The 26,427-nt window shown below is 37.3% G+C and overlaps 1 protein-coding gene across 1 annotated transcript; it reads left to right on the top strand.

Annotated features, from left to right (window-relative positions):
- Positions 1-2,580: 2,580 nt before the first annotated feature.
- On the top strand, positions 2,581-7,674 carry LOC146140859 (epsin-2-like). Its single transcript, XM_083392134.1, has 2 exons — positions 2,581-2,853; positions 4,011-7,674. The coding sequence occupies exons 1-2, from the start codon at positions 2,629-2,631 to the stop codon at positions 5,193-5,195; spliced, it is 1,410 nt and encodes a 469-aa protein (XP_083248260.1). The 5' UTR covers positions 2,581-2,628; the 3' UTR covers positions 5,196-7,674.
- The last annotated feature ends 18,753 nt before the right edge of the window (positions 7,675-26,427 follow it).

The raw sequence follows: 26,427 nt of genomic DNA, 5'->3' as shown, positions 1-26,427 counted from the left end.
GAAGTGCACTGATGTGTATGAAAGACATAAGAAAAAAAAGCCTATAGGTAGCTGAATCATCAGTTTGGATATGGCACTCTACCTGAAATCACAGTAAATTAACAGCATACCAGGAGACAAATTGTGTCGAAATTGCTGGGGCTTGTTGTTCAAAAATATGCAGGTTGAAAAAGATCCTTCTGGTAAGTCATCAGATTCAAGTACAACAGAAAGTTTAGAGGATTCTTTTAACCAATCTAATTCATTAAAAAGGTCAAATGAAGTACTAAAGCTATTGGGAAAATCACCAGTTAAACTACATTCCCTCAAAAAATGCCAACGCCTATCTTATGTTCAAAACACGGTATCTATGTAGTCCGGAACATCCAGGAAAATTTATCACTTGCAATACCAACAGAAAATGAAGAACAAGCATCAACTTCACAGTCAAAAAAACAACAAGAGGAAAATGCAATTAAAGCAAATGATTTGGATATTTTAATGAACGAGCTTAAAGAAAAAATAGTAACTGCTAATCGTGACGAAAAACTTTCCATTTTGACATTAAAGCTGCACTCCTGGCATTTTGAAAAAACTCGTAAATTTTTTGGAGTGTCTAATTATTATGTTTCGGAATCGGCTAATTTAAGACTGGAGAAAGGAATTTTGGCAAAACCAGACCCCATTGGAGCTAAATATAAACTAAAAGATGAAACAAAACAGCTGATTAAAGATTTTTATTTGGATAACCATTCATTTTTCAGAATCCTGCCTGGCCGAAAGGATTTTGTTAGCATAAGACCGAACATACATGAGCAAAAACGCCTTTTGCTGTGTAATATTGATGAACTATATGTATTGTTTAGACAAAAACATCCCTCTCAAAGTACGTTCATCCATGTTTTATAGCCTTCAACCAAAACAATGTATTAATGTATCAGCATCAGGACAAAATCTCTTCTAAATTTCATACTTTTGAATAAAATTGTAACTATTAATTTTTTCTAGAATCCTGTAAAGAATGTTAAATGTAAATATTTTTGCCAATGTATATTGTATGTCAGTACAATAGTTGTACACGAAGTTGTGACCGTGTAGCGTATCAATTGATTTAAAGTGTCACCATTTTTTATTGTTGTATTTTAATTTGTTCCACAATTTGCATGAATTTGAAACTTAATAACCAACTACTAATTGCAAATAACCAATAATCACTTTAAAAATTCCAAATACTATGATGTCTCAAGATTATTTTTCCAGCATAAAAATTGAAAAAAAATTGCAGAGAGCTTCGGAAAAGTCTTCGGAAGTCAGAAAACTTTAAATGTAAATTACATGTAGAAGAATTTATCACATATTGTTTTTATTATCATTTTTGAAATTAGCAACCTCATAAATGGTGGAATAGCATTTTACTGCGGGCTTCTACTGCAAAATTAAGCCCCAACAGAGCTAAAAGCGCTCAAGCGGAACCAAAAAATACCCATTTCCACCTAGTGGTAAAATATTTCAAAATGTCATATCTTTGAAACCGCTTATCACAGAACGCTCAAATTTTTTGCATTCTTATTTTTTTATTAAAATCTTCAATTAACTAAAATTTAAAGAAAATCTGAAAACATGGGTGGACAAATTTCTGAAAACTTTAAATTAAGGATGGAATGACCCTATGGGTAATACTAATATTCTTTGTTAATGCTATTGTGCTGGAAAAGCAGCTCAAATTTAGTCTTATCCTGTAAAGCACGGTAATAGTTTTTTGTTTGTTTTTTTTGTTGAAATTGGTAAAACATTTAAAATGATATGTGATGCTTTGCAGACATAAAAAAAATAGTTGTAGTCATTGACAGAAATTGTCCTTTGTACAGTTTATTTGCACATTGTGTATTGTATATGCCATAGAATGCATAGCACTTTTGGCCTGAATAGTTTTGTTTAAAACGGCAAAAACATACTCGTAGAAATTTGTCGACTAGTAAATAATTATATGCATCACTAAACTATGCACTTTTTTGTTTTCGGCTGTATACTTGAAAAATGCGATATTTCATATCTAACATCCCAGCAAAAAGGGCAGTCAAATATAAACTGGATACTTAGTAGAAGTAGATTGATTTGAACAACATATTGCTGTTTAAGGACTCTATTATTGTATTGGCATCGTTAACCACAAGTTTTTTATGTTTTACTGACTGAACGCAAATCACTTTTTTAAGCAAAACTCATAAAAATAGTTGGTTGATATTTTTGTCATTTCAAAAACACAAACAACTAATAAAATGTAGAAGAAAAACAGGATGCTGGTATGTTTAAAAAAATATTGTGTAAACAGTTAAGTTACAACATAAAAATAATTGCAGAAAATTAACAAAGACCCAGCATATTATTGAAATAGGAAATAGGATAATTGAAATCTCCAGCGAAAAAAGAAAGCAAATACATTTAATAAAAAAATAACTTCAGTTTTTATTAATGCATCTTTGAAAAATCTTTACATTTTTATTTGTGCGTCCATCCTAAATTATATTTTGGAAATGTAGTCTTGACATTTTTATTTGTGCACGAGTCTGTAAAGTATTTTTTCCAATTTCTAGAATAACTTTTAGTTTTTTTCTTAATTGTTGTTGTACACTTTATACTGTGTCTAACATGTCGAAAGAATTTAGAGATGGTCTTAGCAGGGAACTGCGCTACATGGAGTATAAGCTCCGCAAAAATCGGTCAAGCAAAGGCGCAGACAAAAAGAAAAACAAGCAAAACCAGTTTGGCAAATATCCAACAATGGATGATTATTCAAGCTCTAGTGCTGCAATTCCATCTGAATTTAAAGATGCCTTGCCCTCATCATCTGGTGAAGCTGACTTACAATTACAGGTATGAATAGTTTGAAACAATGAATGAACCAAAAAATGTGCGAGGGATTGTAAACCAGTATATAATATATGTATTATATTCCACAAAAAGCACCAAATCATAAAAATGTAAGATCCAATTATGAAAACGTTCATCTCAAAATAGTCATGCACTGTCTTTAACTAACTGGATTTTTTTGTGCTGTCATGAGCCATTGGGCCAATGATTAAGCACTTCTTGGCAATGTTCAAAACCCCACTAATTTGATCTTTTCACCATTGCTCACGATTACGTACAGCTGTTCACTGGTGTAGTCTGTAAGAGTTACTTACATGCTAATTTAGTTTATTATGTGAGAGTTGTTTCCTAGTGTAAATATAAAAACGCAACTAAAATCAACGTTTTTTGTAAGTATATATATATTCAGTATGTATTTTAAAAACTGTTTTACCTCACTTATTGTTTTTTTGATTTTCTTTTTTTTTTACTATAGAGACTATTGTTAACTGATAAACTTTAAAATTTCTGTCTTACCAGTTTATAATCTTAAGACTGTTTATAAACAGTCTTAGGATTAACTGATATGAAAGCAAGTTCAATCTTTCTTTACATTGTGTTGTATGCCCTAGATTATTTACTTTCGAAAGTGTTTCAGTTTAACATTTTATACAAAAACTGCAAACTCATAAAACCATACAATTCAATTCCAAATGAAAGAATGATGTCATCAATATAGAATGATGTCATCAATATAGCTGTAATCAAAACCTAGGGGGCATTTTTTCCAGATTATCAGACCACCAGTTGCTTAAGCATTAAAACGTTTAGTTCATAGTGATCTCTGCAATGGATCACACATCATGACTGAAATTGCTATATTCTTTGGTATCGTTTTGACACCGATATAATATGGTATTGGACCAGTACTGATACAAACACTTTTTGTCAGGAATCAGCTATGATCTAGTATTATTGGACATCCCTATCTATAATATACAAATATTTTTCAGACTGTGTTCAATATACACATAAAATAAAATGACTGACTTTTAATTAAGGAACAGTTTAAATAATATTTGCTTTCATTTAAAATCTTTATTGATGTTTACTTAAAAGGGCAAGACCATATTTTCATCAACATTTAATTTGCCATAATATGCGATTTGCACTTTTTAAAGGTTGCTTTAGCCTTGAGTCGTGAGGAAGCTTCGGAAAACGAAAAGGCTCAAGACCGTGACAGGGTCAAACTGGAAATGGCTCTGAAGGAGAGTGCTACGATAGGGGCGAAAGTTGTGGAGAAAGTCTCTCCGACTCGCACTGCTGCTGCAGATCCGTGGGGTGGTCCTACTCAAAACTCTGCCACAGCACCTCAAAATGCTTTTGATCCATTTTCAGCTCCTGACAGCCAAATGACACAGTCTAACGGCTTTGGATCAGATGCATGGGGAGTGCCTTCATCCAACTCTGGCATTGTTGCTGCTCCACAAGCACAAGCTCCGGCCGCTGCACCTTGGAATCCACCAAAGCAGGCTGCTGTGGTATTGCCTCCACCACAAAAGACCATCGGCAAACCTTTAGATCCATGGGGTCCGTCTTCTTCTCAATCTAAACCTGCCCCACAGCCAGACCCTTGGAACAATGCACAACCTGTAACTAGCCAAGCTCCGAATGCTGGAGCGTGGGATGCTCAGCCCGCTCCCCAAAGTACCCCTTTTGGTCAAGATAATGCATTTGGTTTTTCTGCCAACAGCAGCCCTGCTGTCAACAGCAATACCTTGTACGATCCCATGAACGACTTTGATTCCCTTCACATATCTTCAGCCAGTCCTGTAGCTCCTCAACATCAACCACTAATGGATGACCTCTTGGGTGGTGCCAACGTAATGGTACCAGTTCAATCTAACGGCAATGGCAATTTAGCTTCACCAGCACATAGCACCGACCTAAATGACAACCAGCTTAAAGATATGAATGCTGGCACCCAAAAAGCAGATGCATTTTTGGGAGAAAATGCAGCCCTAGTCAACATGGACAATCTGGTGACAAAGCCCAAAGTTGTAAATCCATATCAGACTTTAAGCACAGGCTCAACTGGAATGTTGGGAGCAAACCGAAACCCTTTCAATCAGAAAGGGCCGTCGAAAAGCCTCAATGAAATCAAGGGAGGATTGCAGCCAGGTTTTCAGCAACAAATGCCTGTAGCTCAATCAACTATCATGGCACCTATGAATCAACCCCAAATGGGTTTTGGAATGCCAGTTGCTGCTTCAACGCAACCTGCATTTGGAACAGCAAGCAATCCATTTGGACAGCCTGTTGGTCAACCAAACGCTTTTCCACAGCAAAATCAATCTCTGTTTTAGCTGCCAAATATCAGTGGACTTTAACAATCCAGTGTAGTGTTGGGTGTCGGGCTTCATTTTGTTGAAAAGGGTATTGTGACACCAAGTGCTGGCACTTGTATCACTTAACTCAAAACTCTTGTTTTGTACATGTTTATGCCCACAGTTAAGAGACTTTATACATAGCATTTCGAATTCCATGTTTATTACTAATTATAACTGTATGTATTTTTACTTTTAGTATGTGCAAAAGACTGTAAACATCTGTATATATTGATATCTTTATTGCACAAAATGGCCCCAGCAAATCATATGTATTATTCCTTGGCAAATAAGGAATGAATGGTTTTCTAATTTATTTAGTTTAAACAAGACCATTGTGAGGGGAAGTCAATCCACGTTTTGTACATAACTGTGTATATACCTGTTGTAGGTAATTTTTAAATTTGTATGTGGCTGACATCACAGGTATGTGTATATTTCTACCTATAATCACTAGGGCAAGATTTGCGTTGACCACCTTTATTATTTAGTACAAGACATTTGTTTAATCACGCACAACACATAACGTTTGTGTAACGGCAGCGATGGGGTTTTTACTGATAGCGTTGTCGGCATTTTGCTGCACAGCAGCGCGATCTGATGTTTACACCTAAAGCAGTCATTAACAAAGCTTAGGGTGACTGCGTTGACTGGGGCAGCTTAATCGAAGGAATTCCACGTGGCCAACAGCGTGAAAGACGGCTTCACCTGCAGGTTACCCGCCTTTACTGCGCTGCCTTGCAGAGCGTTCGGCATTGCGGAAGCAATTGCCGAATTGCCTGGATTAATACGCCAATTATAAAGCTCAGCGTCGGGCCTTTGTGCGAGCGCGTTTGCCGAAAGGCCTTACTGGCCACTTTGCAGGGCGTTAAAGAAAGCACCCCATTATATTAAGTAGGTAAAGTTGCAGTTTTCCTTTGAAAAGCATCGTAAGGTCACAATAACCAAAACAGAATCGATTGCCTTTAAAGTGGTCATGTAAAGTAGCCTACTGGCGATAAAACACAAAAACTGTCGCGTTTCATGAGGGCAAAACGACGGCCACCGATGCTGGGCGACCCATGCGAACCAAGGGCACATAAATAATTGAAGAGCACTTCGATAAAAGAACGTTCATCAGCGCTCGAGAAGTGCCTCTTCGACTCGGAAAAAGTCTCGTGTCACTTCTCGCGTCGCAGTGTTTATTGGCCGGCGTAAACAAACGTTTCGACCGGCCGCTTGCTCGTTGTTGTGTATGCGACGCCGTGACGTCATTTTCCTGTGCTCGTGTGTGCGTGTACGCCTGCGCCGACGACGAGGCTTCCTGTGCGCGCGCAGGTCGTGCTGATTCGCGAGGTCTTGCATGCGCTCTAATGACGTAATCGCCTTGTTGTCGTTGTTGACTTGCGTGATAATGGCGAACATGTGCGAACGACGCTGGGCCGCTTCTGTGCGGCAAATTTGCACATCCAAGTCGCACTTAACCGTCGCTTACGCCAGTGGTCCAACCTTTTGTTGTCGCGCCCCCTTTCCAGTTCTCAAAATCCTGCGCTACCCCAATTTTCTTCTTTAACTGGTTTCTTTTTTAAGAGTAAAGGTGACGTTAAAACACGACTGGTTCACTGAAGTAATAATTTTAGGACAGGTGTATTCGTAGACTCATAAGCTTAATTTGTAAACAGGCGTATTCATTTACTTAAAAGTATAATTTTTGGACTGGCGTATTGGTTTACTCCTTTCCACTGCTGTTGTGTTGTTTACTCGTCAATTTTTTTTGTTTTTTTTTTTTGTTTACAAATAGTACACGGCGACCCTCTTAACCACCTCAAGGTTGGGAACCACTGGCTTACGCCCTTCCCCCTCCAACGTGTCAATGCTTGTTAAAACCTAAGTTTGCCCTATTTTTTACAGGGCGGGCGTAACTTGTAGCAGCTCGCCCGAACAGTGGGTGTACTATCCATGATAGCTGTATCGCTTTTCTACTCCAATTATAGCGTTGCAAAAGATGTAAAATCGCCCTAGAACCCGTGTGCCTTGTGTCCGTCATCTTGCATTGTGTTTTCCCGAATCGAAGGTTTTCTCCCGTTATTGCTCGGACGCGTTGTTAAAGTGCGCGTAAAAAGCTTTCTGCTCATAAACGCTGCCCTTGCGTCCGGTCCCCCCTGTTAATTCTCGCACACCTCGCCACGGTGAATCATATGCGCCCGCGAATGCTCTACTGTCGGTCAAACGCACAGCATTACCGGAGATGTGATGTCTTCTGTCCAGGCCTACACGATCGCAAACGTAAACAAACGCGACTGAGTGCTCTCAACGCATCGACTTCTAAACGCCGAAAGAAAACAAACTTACCCGGCTTGTCCTAACTTGTAACTTAATTACACTTCTGTACCGACATGTTGTTTGTGAAAAATCGGTATATAAAGGAATTTCAGTTAAAGGCGACTATTTTTTTGTCAGCAAAATTTTGAAAACAGCGCATTTGCATTTGGCTTGACCGCTAAGTTTCGATTTTTAAGTGTCAGTATTCCTGAAAATGGGTATGTCACTTGTAAGATTAGGCACAGGTTGCTTTTGAATATGGGTAATTAGCATTTAAAGGGAATTAAAGCGTAACTGGTAGTGTTTCTGTTTTTCTTGTGTCCTGTTTGCTTCATACAGCTTTAATATTAAACAGCCCCTTAATTAAGCCCGTGTTAAACCGAGGGACAATCCTACTTGAATTCGAATATTGATTACCGATATGAAGCGAACGAATTTATTCATACTACAAACATAGCTCCAGCCGCGTTGCAAAAGCGCATTACTACTGTTCTCTACTGTCGTTATCAAACGCTTTGTTCGGTGCAAGTGTGGTGTTGGGAATGTCACCGACAGCGTTCAATTATCGTAACTCGCCCATCCGTCGTATTTAAATCCCATTTTCGGAACCTTTTTCATGCTACTGTACATAGCTGTAACGTGTTTTCCTTACTATTTTCTTTGTCGTCGCTTTTTCTCTTCCCTTTTACAGCGCTGTATTCGATCTAGAATTTCCCGAAGTTATCCGCACGCCTTAAAATTTCAAAATCCTTTGGCAGAAAATACCCGTTAACAATGAATTGCACAGCTTGGCCTTTTGCATTGTCACAAACTGCCGTGTGTGAGTTGGTACCGTTTGTCGTGGTGCTTAGTGCATGATCAAAGTTGAGACCGGTATCATGCGTGCCCGATATTCGCATCGGCCCTATTCGCCTAAAGTGTATTCTGCTCATGTATAATGCATAACTTGTTTCGAAATTCTGTAATAGAAAGCGCCGCGCCTTGCTATGCGCTGTTGCATTTAATTAATTTACCTGCGTTGTGGCTTGCTTGTTAATCGGGGGCTTTCCCTTTCGCTATTTAAAAGTATGATGCGCGTATTGTTTTCAGTGTACTTATTTTTAGTTGAAAAAGAGCTGTCTTGGTGTCGACGCGGGCGACCTCTGTATGTAACGTATCTGGGTTGCGGCACAGTTTGAAACGTTTTTTGTACCCGTCACAACTAAACGGTTTGGGTTCCAGTATAGTTACATCTTATTTATATCAGCCCGTTATTTGTATACCGATTACACACAGTTTCACCCAAAATCACCTTCATACTCGAATGTGACTCATTCTAGATCGCGCAGTCCAGGCTATAGGTGGTTGTGTTTTAACCGATATTAATTACCGTTTAAAGATTACGGCGATGCACACCAAAAAGTTCTTAAAACCGCTTTCTGGGCAGTAAATCGTACTGTGTGCCGATCAGATGTGTTTACAGCGGTTTAACCTCGATGTTTGCATTACAACCACCTCAGTCCTTAAGCCAATTGCTAGTGTATTTTGCCTAGCATAGCCCTGCGTCTGTGCATTGCCCCACCGCTTTGACCAGGTTGCGATGTGTTGACATATGCCGCGTGTCCAGCCGTTCACTCATTCAGTCGACCTCTCTCGCTCGCTTGTACAAATCCTGCCGGTCGCAATAAAGCTATACGTCAAGCGTTTACCTTGTGGTCTGTTGATTTTGGTTTGCAGTGCACTGACAAGCTTTAATTGCCTTCGCTCGCCTTCTAATTGTTCCATTGGATTGCCGCTTTCCAGGGCTCTGAAGACAACCATATTGGCCCTTGATGCATTAGGCATTGAGGTTCCAGTGGCTAACCAAGTTCTGTTTTTAATATCAAATCACCCCATGCTGTTGGATTGCCTGTTTTAAATCCATTAGAAATGGCAATAGGCAACTAAGACGCTCTTTTGCTTATACGGCGCACCATGTCTGATTCAATTTTTAAACATTACAGTACCAAATAGATTTTAGATTGAGAATTAAACCAATAGCTCTATCAACAAAGATTATTTTCCATAATAGAGTGAAGAAATGTATCATGTTATCTAGTGATTTGTTTTTTACTTCTTGCTGGTCCCATTACCATGTATTGTAAATAACTCCCGACTTAGCCAACATTCTAAATTAGGCTTTAAATCTATAAAATTATTAGGAAAGCAATGGGGAAGATCACATATTTGCTTAATTGTTCACAACTCGCTTTGTTGGCCGATTAAAAACGACAAGTTGAAACAGATCACTTTAACACACTTGTTGGTCATCAAGTACAGGGGCAATGTTAGGGCGTCATATCGATATCAACTTGACTGTTTGTTGTAAGCAGACGAAGTTCCAGTGTCTGTTTGACCGCAGCACTGCTTTATGCCGGAAATTACGTAATGTCGAAAAGATGTATTCTTATGAGGCTGTGGCTAGGGCTTAAGTGCCAAACCGCGCTGTAATTGGAGATTCGTGACAAAAACTGCTTCATGTAACCATCAACTTAATCGATATGTTATAATCGACTGTCTTTAAATTATGCCCTAGGTCGGCTACCATGACGTTAGATTGGAATGCGATTTAAGCCTTTTGTTCGGAAAACCGCCTTACAGTAAATCTACTGATCAAGTAAACAAACAGACTGGAATCAATAGCCTATGTACAATTGTACATGTTAACCATGTTTAGATTTACTCGTATATTGCAACGGCTGGCATATTTGGGATTTATACTTGCTTTAATTGGTCTCTGCAAAAAAAGTCACGTTCAAGTAAGAATTTTGGTTGGAACACATAAACTCGTTTATCTCACGTAGAATTAAATGTCTACTGGAAAAATCATGGTTAAAGAAAAAAGAGAGTTTAGAACAGTGCCGAACACAGCTGTAGAGTGTTTGACAATATTTCAGGATCATAAAGCCGAAATGCATTTTTGAGGACGTATATTTTTAACACACACGCAAATTTTACGTGATTTCTGTGCAGATACAGCTGTGGGGTCAATCGCCCACACAAATTGGCAAAACCGCTGTGTTGCCATATCCTTGAACGTATTTTAACCCGTTTGCAGTTACACATACAAGTTTCTTGAGAATATTTGTTTCGTGACGTCACGCATCTCTAAAAGTTTCACCACTTGCCCCCATACAAAAACATTGATTCTGCGGGTCCCTGCCAACTCAGCCTTAAAATATTCTTGGGCATTACAAAAAACTTTGCTCAGTAGAAAATGTTTTTAGAGGGAATACTGACTAGCATCGTTCACAACATCCAAAAATGCATTTTTTTATTCTAAAATTAGAGGTTCCCAACGTGGGCGGTACCGCCCCCTTGTAGGCGTTGGCGAGATACAAGGGGGCGTTTTGGGTCTTTAATTTTTCTCATTTGTGGGGCGCTGAACGCACATAAGTGTCGTTACATCAAAGTGCTTTTCGCAAAATGCTATAAAAAGGCAACCTTCGTACTGCGAACTTATAGTAGTTTTCCGCCAATTTTGGCATACCCCCGATAATTATTTTTGACAGCGGGCTGCATGGGAATAAATCGTGTAGCCAAACGGGGATTTAAAGCAGTGTTTCTTAATGTGAATGGTTCACCCGAGAGTGAATAAAATTTTTGCAGGTGGTAAACCAACCAAGAGGGGTGAATAAGGGTGAACGAAAGTTCAGGAGCATCCTATAGTCACTAGTAAACAATTTTCTGCAGTAAATTGGCTACTGAACTGTTGTTTTTTTTGCTTATTGTAATGGTGAAGTTGGTTTGCACTGAGTGTAAGTACAAAAATTTGGTTACTGTGTTTTGTTCTTTTTTAGCTTCATATCTCTGGACTCGAGAAATTGTAGATTTGCAATGGTAAAACTTAGCTTGAGTTCCTCTTAACAAAATCGAAACAACCCAAGTCATTTTGTGCTGTTATATATAGACGCGAGTTTTATCATATCATGTGCCAAGGGTAAATGAAATCTGGAGATAGTTCCTGATGGTGAACAAAACTAAAAACTTAATGAAGCACTGATCTAAAGCATTGCTTTAAATATCCTTGTTTTGACAAGCAAAGAGTAGGAATAGGTAATAATTAGGGCCATTTTTATTTTAACCTACGAAGGGCTCGTCAACTCAAAATAGAAAATTTTCTTTCCATCGCCAATATAATCAGTTGTACTTACGGATTTATTTTAACTTGTGATTCAGAAGCACTGAGTCCCCTCTGCCCAATTTGCAACAGAAAGTTAACAAATGATGCAATGGAGCCTTCAATACTACTTCGGCACTTAAATACTAAGCATTCCAATTAAAAGATAAACCTTTGGAGTTTTTTGAAAACGTGGTTACGAAAGGAGGAAACGTGGTTACGAAGGAGAAAAGCGGGTATTAAGGACTGAACTTACGATTTATCAGTAAAACCAAAGTGTTGTGGCTAGGGACGTTTCACAGTTTTGTCCCTACTTGGGCACAATTTAAGCGTTTTTATTTCGCTAAAGTGTGACTTCTGAAATTTTACAGACCCAACCTTAAAAAAATTATTAGAATTTTTTCTCGTTGTGCCAAACATTTTCTGTCTACACAACACCAATTGCTGTTTTAATGAGGGTAAATGACAACTAGAAATTGCCAACTTTTCTATCTAAAATATCTTAATAAACACAAAACGATAAAATTATATAACTTTATTTTTTGCTTTATACCTAAATGGTATTTTGTTTGTTGTTTAAAGATTGTAAAGCAAATTTAGCAAAATGTTCGTATGTAAAGCAAGTATGCAAAATATTCGTCATTTCACTGAATGGCATCATGAGTTCACGTGATTAATAAAGCCCTGTCCCTTCCATAACCAACTATCCCGTATTCCGGCTAATTTGTCTAATTTGTTGTCCTGAAAGGTATGATAGAGTGGTACTACTTCTGACTATAAGCCGTATAAAAATTAGAAAAAAGCTATAAACCAACATTTATATTTATTTTGTACACACTGCACATTCACATCAGTAGATAAATCTTTAAGGTTTCAATTAGCGATATTTTTAACCAATGCAGTCACAAGTTGTACAACATTGAACCAACTTTAGTTACTCTCATTGAAATGGCCTTCTTACGCTTTTTGAAAATATTTCTAATGCGTTTTTTACAGCTTAAATACATATTGTCAAAAAGTTCAGAATAAAGCAAGGGGTTCATTGCACTGTTAATAGGAAGCAAAATTCCAGCACTAACAATGTAAACATCTTTGGAAAGTGGAACACCAGCTACAGCCAAGAAGCCGCAAACACAACATGGAATCCAACAACAGAAGTCGGTAAAAAGCAAACGAGAAATACGTCTTTGCATTTTTGTGTTAACTTGTTGTTTTCTGGCTTTGGACATTTTATTGCTTTTAAAGTAGATGATAACATACGATACAAACATGAATATAAATAACAAAAAGTTCATGGAAATGATTGATGTTGAATATTGCCAAGAAGCCTCATTTACTGACTCGAATAACCTGGGGATGCAAACGCTTGTTTCCCCATAGTAACCAAATTCACCCCTTAAGCGATATTGTGAAAATGTTGAGGTTACTATCTGTTTGATGTCATACCACGAAAAATCGGAAACATTTTTTAAATATATTCGTTTTGCAAGCAGTTCGAGTTTCATTCGCTGTACTCTATCAGTTTTAAAAAATCTCGATGAATACCAAACATGGGAAACGAAATATCCGGAGGTATTCTCAATCAAGGGAATAGCAGCTAGTAAAGCACTAACGAGCAATATGCTTATGCAAGACTGGTAAACCCACTTTAGTTTCAGGCTCATGGTGGCAAACGGATTACATACAGTATATAGTCTAAATGCCGTCATCGTGGCCATTATCAAAGCACTAGATTCAGAAGCAAACAACGCAATAAAACCCAAAATATTACAAGTTCTACTCGTTCGCCAAGCGGCATCATTTGAACAATAATCACCTGACAGTTGTGCGCCCTTGGCGGCTATACCAACTAAATAAACACCCATTAAAAAATCTGAAAGTGAAAGATTTAGTATGAACAAATTATTCATTCTTTTAATTACATTATCTTTTTTTTCATTAACGATTTTCTTTAGGGTGCTAAGAAACACTAACAAGTTACCAACACCAGCTAAAAATCCCATAATCCAAAACATGGCCCTGTAGAAATGATTTGCGATCATTTCCTTAACATTAGAAAATACCGTGTTGTATTTGCTTACAACTGGACACTCGTCGCTTCCGTCAGTACATTGTTTAAATCCATCTTCAACCAAGTCGATATCGACTGATAATGGTCGTTTGTTACGGCAATATACCCTCTTCTTGTTGCAGCGTGATTGCAATTCATCTGATCCGTCTTCGCAGTGAATTATGCCGTCACAGACCTGATTCACATCAATACTTGTATATACTTTGTTGTTGCGACAATTATATCGTTTTGGACAAAGGTTATTTCTAGTTTCATTGCATCTTGACTCGCCAGTGCTGGGGTCTAATAAACCTCTGCATACAACCCCTGGTTGGCCACTTTGGGCTGCTTTCCAAGAACACTCATCATTACAAAAACGTGGTCGATTGTCGCAAACTTGCAATAGTGGATTAAGATTACATTCATCGGAAAAATCTGCACACTCGGGTCTTCCGTCGCACTTAACAGCCCTTATATGTTCTCCTGAAGGACCTTTGCATGTAATGTATTCATATTGTGCGCCTTGTGTTTGTAATTTGCTGCACGAAATATTGGAAACACACTTGCTGCTAGGATTGCATAAAACCTTTTGAATATCAACACAGTCTGTTTCATTAAAGCAGTGCATTTGATTGGGAGAACATTTCTCTCTTGCGTCACCGAAAATAGTTTTGCAAACAGTTTGATCGTCACATAAACATTCATCTGAAAGGTCGAAGCAGTCTGGCACTCCATCGCAAACTTGTTGTTGATGTATGAGAAGCTGTTTGTCCAAACATAAGAAGCAAGTTAGCAAACCGTTAACAAAACACAAGTCAGATTTGTCGCCACATTGAATAATATTGTCGTAAAGATTGTGTTGTGGTAAGATGCAGCTTTCAGCATTTTGGGAGACCTGACTTAACGTCGCTGGACATTTAAATCCAAAGCCAATTGTTCGGCCTTTACAACCAAGGGCGGAACATCGGTGTGAAATATGTGCATAAGATCCGCTATCGCATCGGTAAAAGTCCTCCAAAGGGCGTCCGCAAATCAAATATCCCGTCTCACATTGTCTGTCCTTTTCATGTTCACAAGGTCCAAGTGCTTTATCGCAGTTGTAGCCATTTCGATGTGACAGGAAAATGTCTTTTTGAACCTCGTTCGGACAACGGAATGCCAGGTAACCTTCTATTTTCAAGTTTGCACAAGGTTCATCAAATCCTCCCTCGCAATCAGTTTCGCCATTTGATAAAAAGGAAGTAGGTATACACTTTTTAATTAGCTGACACGAACTTTGATTGTGCAAGCAACCGCACATAACGGCATCGACATTGCAAGTAGTACAGTTTAACTCGTCGCTATTGTCCTCAATACAATCCTTCCACCCGTCACAAACTTTATTTTTGGAAATGCATTTAGTTTGATCTTTGCACAACCATTCACTATCTGAACATTGTGTTGTACAGTACGACTCATCGCTGTTGTCCAAGTGGCAATCCCTTATTCCGTCGCAAACATAACTTTGAGAAATACATTGACTTCTATCCTTACATAACCACATACCGTTTGAACATGTTGTTTCACAAAACATCTCGTCGCTTCCGTCAAAGCAGTCGGTCCATCCGTCGCAAACATAGCTTGGATCTATACATTGAGTTCCAGTTGTACACTTCCAAGGACGATCAGCTGGGCAGGTGTTACAATTCCACTCGTCGCTATTATCATCACAGCTCCACCGCCCACTACAAACGCTGCTTTGACGAATACATTTGCTTCCATCGTTACATTTCCAAGGCCGGTGGTCGGGGCATGTTGTGATGCAATTCCACTCGTCGCTGTTGTCACAACAGTCCTTATTCCCGTTGCAAACACTGCTTTGAAGAATGCACTTACTTCCAGTTTTACACTTCCAAGGCCGATCTTTGGGACAAGTTGTGCAGTTGGACTCATCGCTGTTGTCGTAGCAGGTCTTATGCCCGGTACAAACACTACTTTTACGAATACACTGACTTCCATCTCTACACAACCACGCGCCAGTTTGGCAAGTTGTACAATTCTTCTCGTCACTTCCGTCCTTACAGGTTTTCCATCCGTCACAAATTTGATGTTTAGCAACGCACTTAGTTTTATCGCTACACAACCACGCGTTACCTTGGCAGGTTTTGCAGTTCGATTCATCGCTATTATCCGAAAAAATACAATTCGTCAATCCGTTGCAAACTGACTTTTGAGGAATACATTTGCTGCCAGTTTTACACTTCCAGGGGCGATTATCTGGGCAATTTTTACAGCTCGACTCGTCACTGTTGTCGTAGCAGTTCTTCCATCCGTTACAAACCTCGTATTTAGGAATACATTTGCTTCCAGTTTTACACTTCCAGGGGCGATTGTCTGGGCATGTTGTACAGTTCGACTCGTCAATGTTGTTGCAGTGGTTCTGTCCGTCACAAATTTTTCTAAGGGGAAAGCATTTTCCCTTTTCTTTGCACAACCATTCGTTACGTGAGCAGCTCAGGTCTCCAAGAGTGACATTTACGATCACAGCAATAAAAACAACCAAGGGCACCTTCATCATTAATGGCTAAAAACTCTACCAAAATAATGGAGTAAAAAGTATTATTTAAGTATATTTAGCATGACAATTTTTATGATCGCTTAATAAAAAGGCGTTTTAAACCAATTACGTTTGGTTCTTAAAATTAAGATTTTGAGTAGGTTATGCACATTGCACAGGGATATGAGTGGGGTTTAATGTAGCATTGGTCTAGGTCTAGGGGATTTTTCTTGGTCTTGGTTTAGGTTATGGCGAATATGTTTATGAGTAGGTATTAGAATAAAGCTAGAGATTGAGGTTCGGAAATTGTTTAGTTTAAATAAGTTTTTTGGAAACACTTTAATGGCGAAATACAAATTTAATGTTAATTTATTACAGTAACAATGTAACCAACATTAGCTATATCAACCTCCACTAAAACCTTTAAAAAACTGGAAAAATTGATTACATAGCCCAAAATAAATAAAACCTATCTGTCCAATATAGTTCAACAGACAACATCTAAAGTAAACAAAGGGAATGTAGAAAATCATTCGCGCGAATTTTTTTGAACTAACGTAGTTAAAATAGTCAAAAAGTATAGGAAATTGACTTGTGTCTAGTTTGTCACAGAGGCGGCAGCCGGATGAATTGCCTTGGCGGGCCGTATAAATCTCCAGATTTCATTCACCCTTGTCTCATGATATAATAAAACTATCTCGTCTATATATAACAGCACAAAATGATTTAGGTTATTATCATCCCTTTTGCTGGTTCACCCCTGCAAAAATTTATTCACCCTGGGGTGAACCATTCGCGTGATTAAGAAACACTGCTTTAAGGTACATGTGTTGTGACTCACGCTATGACGTATTTTGTGTTTCATTTAAATGACCACAAAAATGCTGGACCAGTAGACTGTTTAAAAGCGTCGCGACTTCAAACTTTAATAATATGGTAACCCTACCTAAATAGGAGTTATTTTTACAAGCAAATTAACATTGGCGACAAGTAGGGCGATTATTTTTTACTTGGCAAAAAAAGTCCAAAATTTGTCAAAATTTACACGTGAGGTCAAAATTTGTCCAATCATTTAAATTCAAAATCGTTTAAAAAATTAAAAAAAAAAACTGTAGTGAGCTTTTTGAAATTGTCTTTCAGTTTGATATTTTATAAAAAAATTAGTTTTGAATTACATACAATAATATTTTAACTTTAAAAAAAATTATTTAGAGCAGTGGTGTTTAACCAAGGGTATGTGTCCCCCTTAGTGGTACGAAGCACCAAAGCAAGGGTATACGACATGCAATGTGACATTATGCGCTATTTAGGCATATTTGTGAAGAACGCGTAATTTACGAAAAGCAACAACAAAAAGCCATTAGTAAATTGTCTGATTGTTTGTGTGTTGTAAATATTGTTATAGACTTACAAGACTGAACATATTCAGCGCGTAGGTTATAAATACATTGAGTTTTATTCCTATTATTACAATTTTATTTACTTCCGTCGGCCATTCTAGACCAGGGGTACGAGAAAAGTTAATGTAAGCTCAAAGGGTACGAGCGCTAAAAAGGTTAAGAAACACTGATTTAGAGCAATATGCTATATGGCATTGCGGCCCAAAAAATGTGGGCCGCAGAGTCAGTTTTAGTGGGCCGCGAGCTAACTCACCTTCAAGGTGATTAAGATATCCAAATTACTTTTGGGATTTTTGTTAAGAAGGATTTGAGAATCTTTGAGTTTGTAAAGAAGTAGTATGAAAAAAACAAATTTGAGAATCACTGCGAGCTAGACATGTTAAGCGCAGCAAGCCTGACGAACGTCACCTAATTAGAAGAAATAAAATCACTTGTTGTCGCAAACCGTCTAGACGTCAAAAAAACGCTTTGCGAAACCTAGGCTGCAAAAAGGGGCTAAGGCAGGGGTGTCCAACTTAAACATGCCGGCGTGCCAAATTTTATCCTATAACAGGGGTGGGCAAATGTATATAATGGAAGAGCCATTTGCAGAAAATACAAGCACCAAAGAGCCTAAAAATTATTTTAACAAAACCGTGAATAATACAAGTTCAGCAATAATAACAAAATTGTAATATAACAAGTTTTCATCTTAAAATTTTCGTTTTTTGCTAGCATTAGATGTCATCGTTTTCATTTTGCAGTGTATTCAAGCAGCCTAAACTGAGCTAAAGCTTGCTGTCTGAGCCAGTGTGGTCCAACTGCAGGCCCGCGGGCCAAAGTTCGCCCGCAAGTTCCGATTTTTTGGCCCGCGAACTGATAGTCAGCTTTGCTTCAAGTTAGCAATTTCCTTTTAATTTTTGTTTCTTTGTTATTTTGAATGACAACAAAATTTGTGAATGATCATTTGTGATGCATAACAATACAACTTTGTCCAAAAAAAGAACATCGACCTCAGACGTCCCATTGATCAATAAATCATGTGGCAAATTTGCAAAATTTTGATACCTACCGTAGCTGAACGCGGGTGTAGATTTCATAAAGTTGGAGTATATATGCCAGGGGTGGGCAAACTGCGGCTCGCGAGCCGCATGCGGCTCTCCGGCATGTTTTTTGTGGCTCTTCTAGTTGAATCGTAAAATTACCAAAAAAAATTGTAAAGGTTACCAAGAGTAGGCCTACCGTTTATGGACGTTTATCTTTTTTTTTTCTTTTCTTTATTTAGGCCAGCATTTCGTTTATGACGTAACACTAGACGTAGAGTCCGAAGAGTTAGTTAACAAAAGACTGATATTAATAAATATTGTGCGAGTTATTTTGCTATTACCGTTATTATTGTGTTGATTATTACCGTTTTGTTATTTTACAATTCTGTTATTATTGCGGCTGACGTTGCATTATTCACCGTTTTTGTATTGAAATAATTTTGAGGCTCTTTGCGGTGCTTGTATTTTGTGCAAATGGCTCTTCTGTTGAATACATTTGCCCACCCCTGATATATGCCATAGGCTAAGTATGGTTTGTCAGCAATAAGCCTAAGAATCGCTATTTAAAAACATTGGCCCGCAAGTTAAAAACAAAATTGTTTTTGCCCCGCGATGAAAAAAAGTTGGACCACGCTGGTCTGAGCAATAAAATTGCGTTGACTTGCTGTTAATTAACTGTTACGTCATAAACGAAATGCTTGCCTCAATAAAGAAATGAAAAGGAGAAAAACGTTCATTAACTCTTGGTAAGCTTGTCAATTTTTTTGTAATTTTACGATTCGCCAAGAAGAACCACAAAAAACATGCCGAAGAGCCGCAGTTTGCCCACTCCTGTCCTACAGCTTCTTCCCGTGCCAACGTTTAGTAAATAATTGTTTCTGCTAATAAAAGCGTTGTTTACAAATGATTAAAACGTGTAGTAGCAGTGCGCATTTCACTGCATCTAAATGTCCGTCGGTGAGAGGACTTAACGTTTCTTCACACAAAACTTTAAAGTTATGTGAATGCTAGCCTCCGCTACAGTATAGTCTTGTAATACGAGAAGTTATTGTTAGTTGTCGTGATTGCCGCGATTGTTTTATATTGTAAATAAACAATCCACTTTTACTGTATAAAAAATTAGGTATTTTTTGACAATTGACTGAATAACAAATTAAGTATTTTGGGGTGGCTTGTGTGCCATTTTTTATTAGGTTGCTGGTCACATTACCATTAGGTCGCGTGCCACACACCAAATGTGGCACCCGTACCGCTTGCTGGACAACCCTGGGCTAAGGTATTGCTCTTTAGAAACTGATTCAATCTCAACTGCGCAACAACGAGAGAAACGTTAGCACTCAGTCGACTAATAGCTTCTTAACGCGTCAGATATGTTTCATTTTTATCCAATGGTCAAATTTAGGAGTTTAACGCGTACCGATCAAGTAGATCAGTACAAAATATATTGCCTTTCTGCCCCGTTCAGCGCGTTCGACGAATAAATCGTGACAAGCCTATTTCTTCACTTCATCGCAATTGGTTAGGTTAGGAAAGTTAGAGATAAAGTTAAGGTTTGGGTTAGATAAAAGATTGCATATATAGGTCTTATTCTGACCATTTGGATGTCCAACCTGCGGCCCGCCTGATGTTTACGTGCGGCCCATCACTTATTGTCACTTTCAGTAGCCTTTATTAAAAACAATTGTTTCGTCTATCATCAAAACGTGTAAAGCTCGCAGTGTTTGATGTAGGCATAATCTTAAGTTTTTTCTGAGATTATAATCGAGTCTATAATGACGCATTTCAACAGGCATCAAACACTTTGTGCACCCATCATTGCTAAGCAAGATGTGTGTATTTCTAAATGTGTATTTTTCCGGACTGTTTCAAGGAAATGTATCAGCCCAAACATGTAAAAACAAAAATTTACGTGCTTCGCCATAATAAGAACAATAAATAAGGTCGAGATTAATTGAATATTTGCGCATGAGTTCACTCTTGAGGAGCGGGTGTTTATAAGTTAAGTTGTTTTATGATGTCACGATATGACGTAACTTATGACGTCACCCCTTTAATTTGAGAGGTTTTGCGGCCCATCGACATTTTTAAAGTAGCAATGCGGCCCATTCTGCTTAAAGGTTGGACATCCACGATTTAGATCTTTTCTAAATCTTCTTCCGAACAGTGTTTTATTTCGACATTGATGTTGTTCTAAATTTGGTCATAAGGTCGGAGTCCCTTTCAAAATATGTAACTATGAAGCCTATATAATAAAAAATTGCAATCAATGAGGAGGAATATACCCAATTTTTTTTCGCCTGCTAAGGTAACCAGCAGGTGCGCCGTCACGTTTAGCAATGTCTCTATGTGCCCCTGAAGTAAAAAAGGTTAATAAACATTGCCTTAGAATTGATAGACAAACCTTTTTTGTCTCTGCCAAAAAACAAAATAACGACATTTATATACATAGGTAAACTTGGCTAAAAGTATAGTTTTTGGGCCCTGGTAGACCTGTGATGCAACAATGAGCCAAAATAAGCACAAATTTTTAAATACTGTACAATGAAAAAACGGCTATGGCGCGGCCCAAAACTATATAAAAAAAAATGAAATAAGAATTAATGGCTCACGGCCACCTAAAAATTACTAACAGGCCACATTTGGAACGCGTCCCACACTTCCGACCACTGCCTGAGTTATCTGTCCCTTCCTAGTCGTAAATGTTACCGGACCCCGGACCGTCACGGAAACAAATTATGTTCGGCTAAAAGCATATACCTGGCTATAATAGGCCTACCATATGTCCTCTTTTAGGAGGTTTTGACATCTTTTCTCAAGAAAAGTGAATGGTCCCCCAAATGTCCTATTTTTTTCGAATTTCGGTTTAGTTGCTTATGCTTTTAACGAGACTTTTAGGCGAGATGTTGTATTTATTTCCAAAAAAATTACTCTAGCCATGAAAAATGCTGAATTGCTGGTTTAAAAAACGTTTTCCAACAAATTGGCCTACCAGCCCTACCTTCTTGGTTGTTATTGCAAACATTGCGCCAGAATAATTGCAACCGAACCTCACATGTAAAACGGCCCATTAATAAAGGTGTGTGATTATTAGGACCCGCGAAAGTCAATAAAGTCAACATTTAAAGACCTCGTCTGTCCATGAATCAACGAATAAAGTTGTTTTTAGCACATATAGGGGACTCGTTTCTAAGAAGTTTATTGGTCAAAATAAAGTTAAAATTTACAATAAAGTCAAAATTTTCAATTAAGTCAAAATTTGTCAAATTAGGCTTTCGACAAAGTTTTTGTGTTTCTTGAGAGTAATTTTTGTAAAAATTGTCGTGGAAGCATTGTAAATCAGGAACCGCGACCCCATTAAACCATATTAACTCATAAAAGCAGGAAATATATCACAATGCTTACTTGGATAACCAGGAAGTTTTATCGAAAATTGTCCATTTTTGTTATTGATTGGTACGTATTTAAATAATTCTTATAAAGCACTTCCTCTTCTTAAACGAGGTCTTTTTGAAGATCAACAGTTTGAATTTAAGGAATAGCCTATCCGACATTCTATAATACAAAAATGCCTAAGCAAGCTAAATCTATCGCCAAAAACACGAAGCACTTTTAAAAACACGAAGCACTAATAATTTTACTTTTTTGGTTACTATTTTTTTACTTGGGTATAAATTAGTGTCATATTTCTTTATTGTTTTCGTATTTAAGCTGCCTATTTAGCAAAGTTAAGAAAGTATATTTAGATATGCTGATTATAAAGATGTGAATTAATCCTCAACATCAAAGAAATCGTTTGGAGAAGTACTATTCGTTCCAATTGCTATCCGCGTGGTTTCCTGCGAAAGGCGAATTTGGTTTCCCGGTTTTTGAACTCCGCGACAACCATTTCCCGCAGTCATTGCAACTTTATTAAATTTCGCCTTTTGATTTTCGAACGGCGCGCATAATTTTAAACTCCTGACGTCCGATTGGTCGATATGCCGATGACACCACAATCGAGTTTAAACGTTTATTATCAGGAGAATTGAAATCAGTGGAAAGCTGGGGCAAGCTTAACCTTAGCGCTGGAGTTTTTTGTTAAAAGTTTTCTCTTTTTTGCCCCTAAGATTAGACTTGTTATCAAGTATGTGTTTAGGTTATCTGTGTTTGTAATTATATTGTTTTGCATAAAAAAAATGACGTGAGCAAGCTCTAAATTTGTATCAATGAAACAAGCTCAATTACATCTGTGGACAAATTGCTTTCTGCGGCAGGTGCACACACCAGATTTTTTAAGCAATTTAAAGGCACAACTAAATGTTTATATTATGTGAGCATAAAGTCCGGATTGCACACCTGGAAATCTGAAAGAAAACACGCTAAAGATATCGACCAAAAGTCCCATTAAATACCCCAACTGGCATGTGGGATCGCAAGCTTATAGATGATAAAGATACTCCTAAATAAGACGGCTTCTGATGAAAATCTGCATGTAAATTAGTACTTAAGTAGCATACTATAAGGTGCACGATTTTGGGTTATTATTTTATATGTTGGCCTTCAATGTTTTACCAACGATTGATATGCATTTTTATTTGATTTTGACTTGAACTAATTTTAACAAACTTTGACCAATTAAACGACCGTGTAAATGTTAACAAAACTTGACCAAAAGTGTAGATTTTAACAAAATTTTGACTTGTGTTGTACTTATCAAAAAATAATCGCCCTAGTAATCAGTTACAATCTTTTCTTGTTAGGGGTTCTCCCGTTCACAGGTTACAAAAGTCAAAAGGAACCAGTTATCGGCCCGGTGGTTTTCACTGAACATAATTAATTGGACCATGCAAGATGCCGAAATAAAGCATGCACGAATTGCACGAAACATGGATAATTTTACGACTGGGTGATAATAAAAAGTTTTGAGACCACTGGTTTAGATAAAGATCAGTAATTTTTAAACTGTACGCCGTGGCACACTACAGTGTGAGATTCTCAATTGTGGTGGAAACGTTTGATGATTTCGAAAAATAACCTATTCGCATTACTATTATGCATTCAAGCAAGTATACAATCCCTAAATGCCATCATCCATTCAAGTATTGATGATATTATGATGTTTAACTTTTGTCTTGCCGTTCAGCAAGATTTCGCGGAATTATTTTTAAAATCGACTTTTGTAAATGTGTACCGCGAAATATGTGTCCCGGAAAAACAATTTGACGGTGTTTGGGGCGTAGAATTGTTTTGTTAGTTTTGGTTGTCAGCGGCTTCAATGCAAAAAAGTAGTAATAAAATAAATCTGACATTTCTACAATGACACATGTCTTACTAAAGCCTAGGTAGCAAAATATTGATTTTGTACCACTAAAGAATTAATCGGGGGAGATCTAAAGGTACAAAACTGCAGGTAATTTTAAAGGTAAAATTATTAGTCAAGAAAATGTAGAAAAAAGTAGAATTTATGAATATTTCACAAGTTTTTTAGAATTATTTAAAGTCGATTGTGAGTTAATAAAATTTAAGAGATGTTTGAGATTTAGGGGACAACATTTTGGCCGTTTATGTTTTCTGAGGTGCGTATAAATTGGAGAAAAAATATAAAATATTTTTAATTGATAAAAACAATTAGTTATCAATTTAATCAATAGATTTAACACCATTAAGTTAATGGTATGGTATTAGGAATTAAGTGTTCGATATTATTTCCACTTTAACACCCAGACATGTGAGGGACACGAGACCACCTTGTAATGTTATTCTCTTTTTTATATGTGTCCACATTCCAGAGCTTAGCGCTACGATCCTACTTTTGGAAATGAGATAAACGAAACTTTTTACATGGTTTCGGTTAAGTCATTTAGCTGTGGATTAAATGGTCCTTATATATATCGAGAATGTGTTAATTTTTTTATATGTCCTTTTGCGTCAAGTATCCGTCTTTAGTAAATGTTAAATGAACGATTTTTTTTTCGCGCTTGACCCTATTAGCTTAAATTGAATTGTTTATTTCCTTACCAGTTCGTTCAAGAACAGAACCCCTATTTTACTTGTCTCACGTAGTGACGTATCTTGTGACATCATATGTGATGTTTTATTTGGCCTTTCTCTAAACAAAACCCTGACTCCGCCTCTGCTAACGGCATATAGCATTGCACTATACTGATGTTGACTTTCTTGGGTAAAGACTTGGACAACTAGATTTATTTTACCTTTTATTTAGTTAAATTCAGAGCATTTCAGTTATTCCAATTAAGAATTGGAATTACTGAATTGTTTTAAAAACAAAAAACTAACTAAATTTCAAACTATGCGTATATTAAATTATACACAATTAATTTATTTTAAATCGCAATTTAGTTATTTTATTCTCATAACAACTAGAAATGGAGCACACACAAGCAATTCACAAATTAGGTTAGAATTAGCCGAATTTTTCTCTTAGAAAACTAAACACAAATTAAATCTTGTTGTTCAAGTCTGCCCTGGATGCGCTCTTTTTCACAATGTTGTGTCATGCTATGCGCTATAACCGTGTATAGAAAGCCTTATATTACGTTTATTTACCAGTAAAGTATAAAAAAATAGAAGATTAACTATCTTACATCGACGGGACAAAGCTAATATCCTATACCTAGCAAAGAGTTCCATTCCAAGTTCTGCACATCACATTTAAATATTAAATTTAAGAACAATCAAATTAATTTGAGAAGGGCAAAGCCGGGACTCTGGTCTAGGTTATTATACTAAATGCAATATAAACTTATAAGCAAAACTATACTTTGTAGAACCTGTCGTCAAAACCTGTTACAAGTTATTTGTGGGCATGTAATGTATCAAATGTCGACGCTAGATACACGAACAAAAAATAAGGCTTGAAGTGAAAAGCTTAAAAAGAACCGTTTTAAATCCAGTATGTGCTTTGCATGCACCGCTATGTTTTGCATTGAAAACATACCAGTGGTTTTCAAACTTTTTATGCTTGCGAGACAGTAAATAAACTAAAAAAATTCGAAGCACACTTCCAACGAAACACCAATCTCATTACTTGACCATCTCCTTAATACATGGCAAGAATATATGTAAATGCCTTAATACTTTTAGTTTTTGTGGATAGTGTGCATTTAAGTCTCGCATGCATATTTTAATACTAATAGGTTATTTATCAAAACAACAAACGTTCCACAGCACACAGTTGGACAATCACTGCTGCAAAGGGAATAAGGTTCGTATACACTAATAGGATGGCAAAAGACTCCAAAATGTAACTCATTACTCAAAGAGACAACAAACCACAGCTTCCACCAATTTTATAATATACAATTTTCTTTCTTTCGAACAAAGATAAGACCTTTTTCGATATTCCTTCAAAATAATGCTTCTATGGGCATTTTCGTGCTTGTTATAGTGTCTATGTTCGGAAATTACGTATTGTTTTGTGCTCCTTAGTGATAGTAATACCTGTTACGGTTCTCACAACAAATGCTAGTCATTTTTTTCTGGTAAACATGTGCTTATGACAGGTCTCATGCAAAAAACGTATATGGATTTCGACATAGAAGAGCTTTAACCATATTGCGAGGTAGAATGCAGGAAATCTTTACGACGCATGCAAATTTAACCAAATTTCAGTGAAATAATCAGGGATAAATTTAAAGATGTACGGATGAAACGATGTAAGAGCCTCATCATATTAAATATATACAACAACATTTCGATGAAATATATAAAACGTAACAGCACCAACATCTATATTTACCTACCCCATTGGCTTGCCGTTGC

Source organism: Ascidiella aspersa, chromosome 6 (assembly GCF_963924565.1).
Source record: "Ascidiella aspersa chromosome 6, kaAscAspe10.2, whole genome shotgun sequence".
In the NCBI taxonomy this organism is placed as follows: Eukaryota; Metazoa; Chordata; class Ascidiacea; order Phlebobranchia; family Ascidiidae; genus Ascidiella; species Ascidiella aspersa.
Note: the sequence above shows the minus strand (reverse complement) of the source record. Positions and strands in the feature narration are given on the sequence as shown.

What these genes read in the sequence shown, in the direction of transcription:
- LOC146140859 (XM_083392134.1), top strand. Translation starts at nt 2,629, where the DNA reads ATGTCGAAAGAATTTAGAGATGGTCTTAGCAGGGAACTGCGCTACATG. An exon ending in AAGCTGACTTACAATTACAG is followed by an intron (nt 2,854 to 4,010) that starts GTATGAATAGTT and finishes CACTTTTTAAAG; the next exon opens with GTTGCTTTAGCCTTGAGTCG.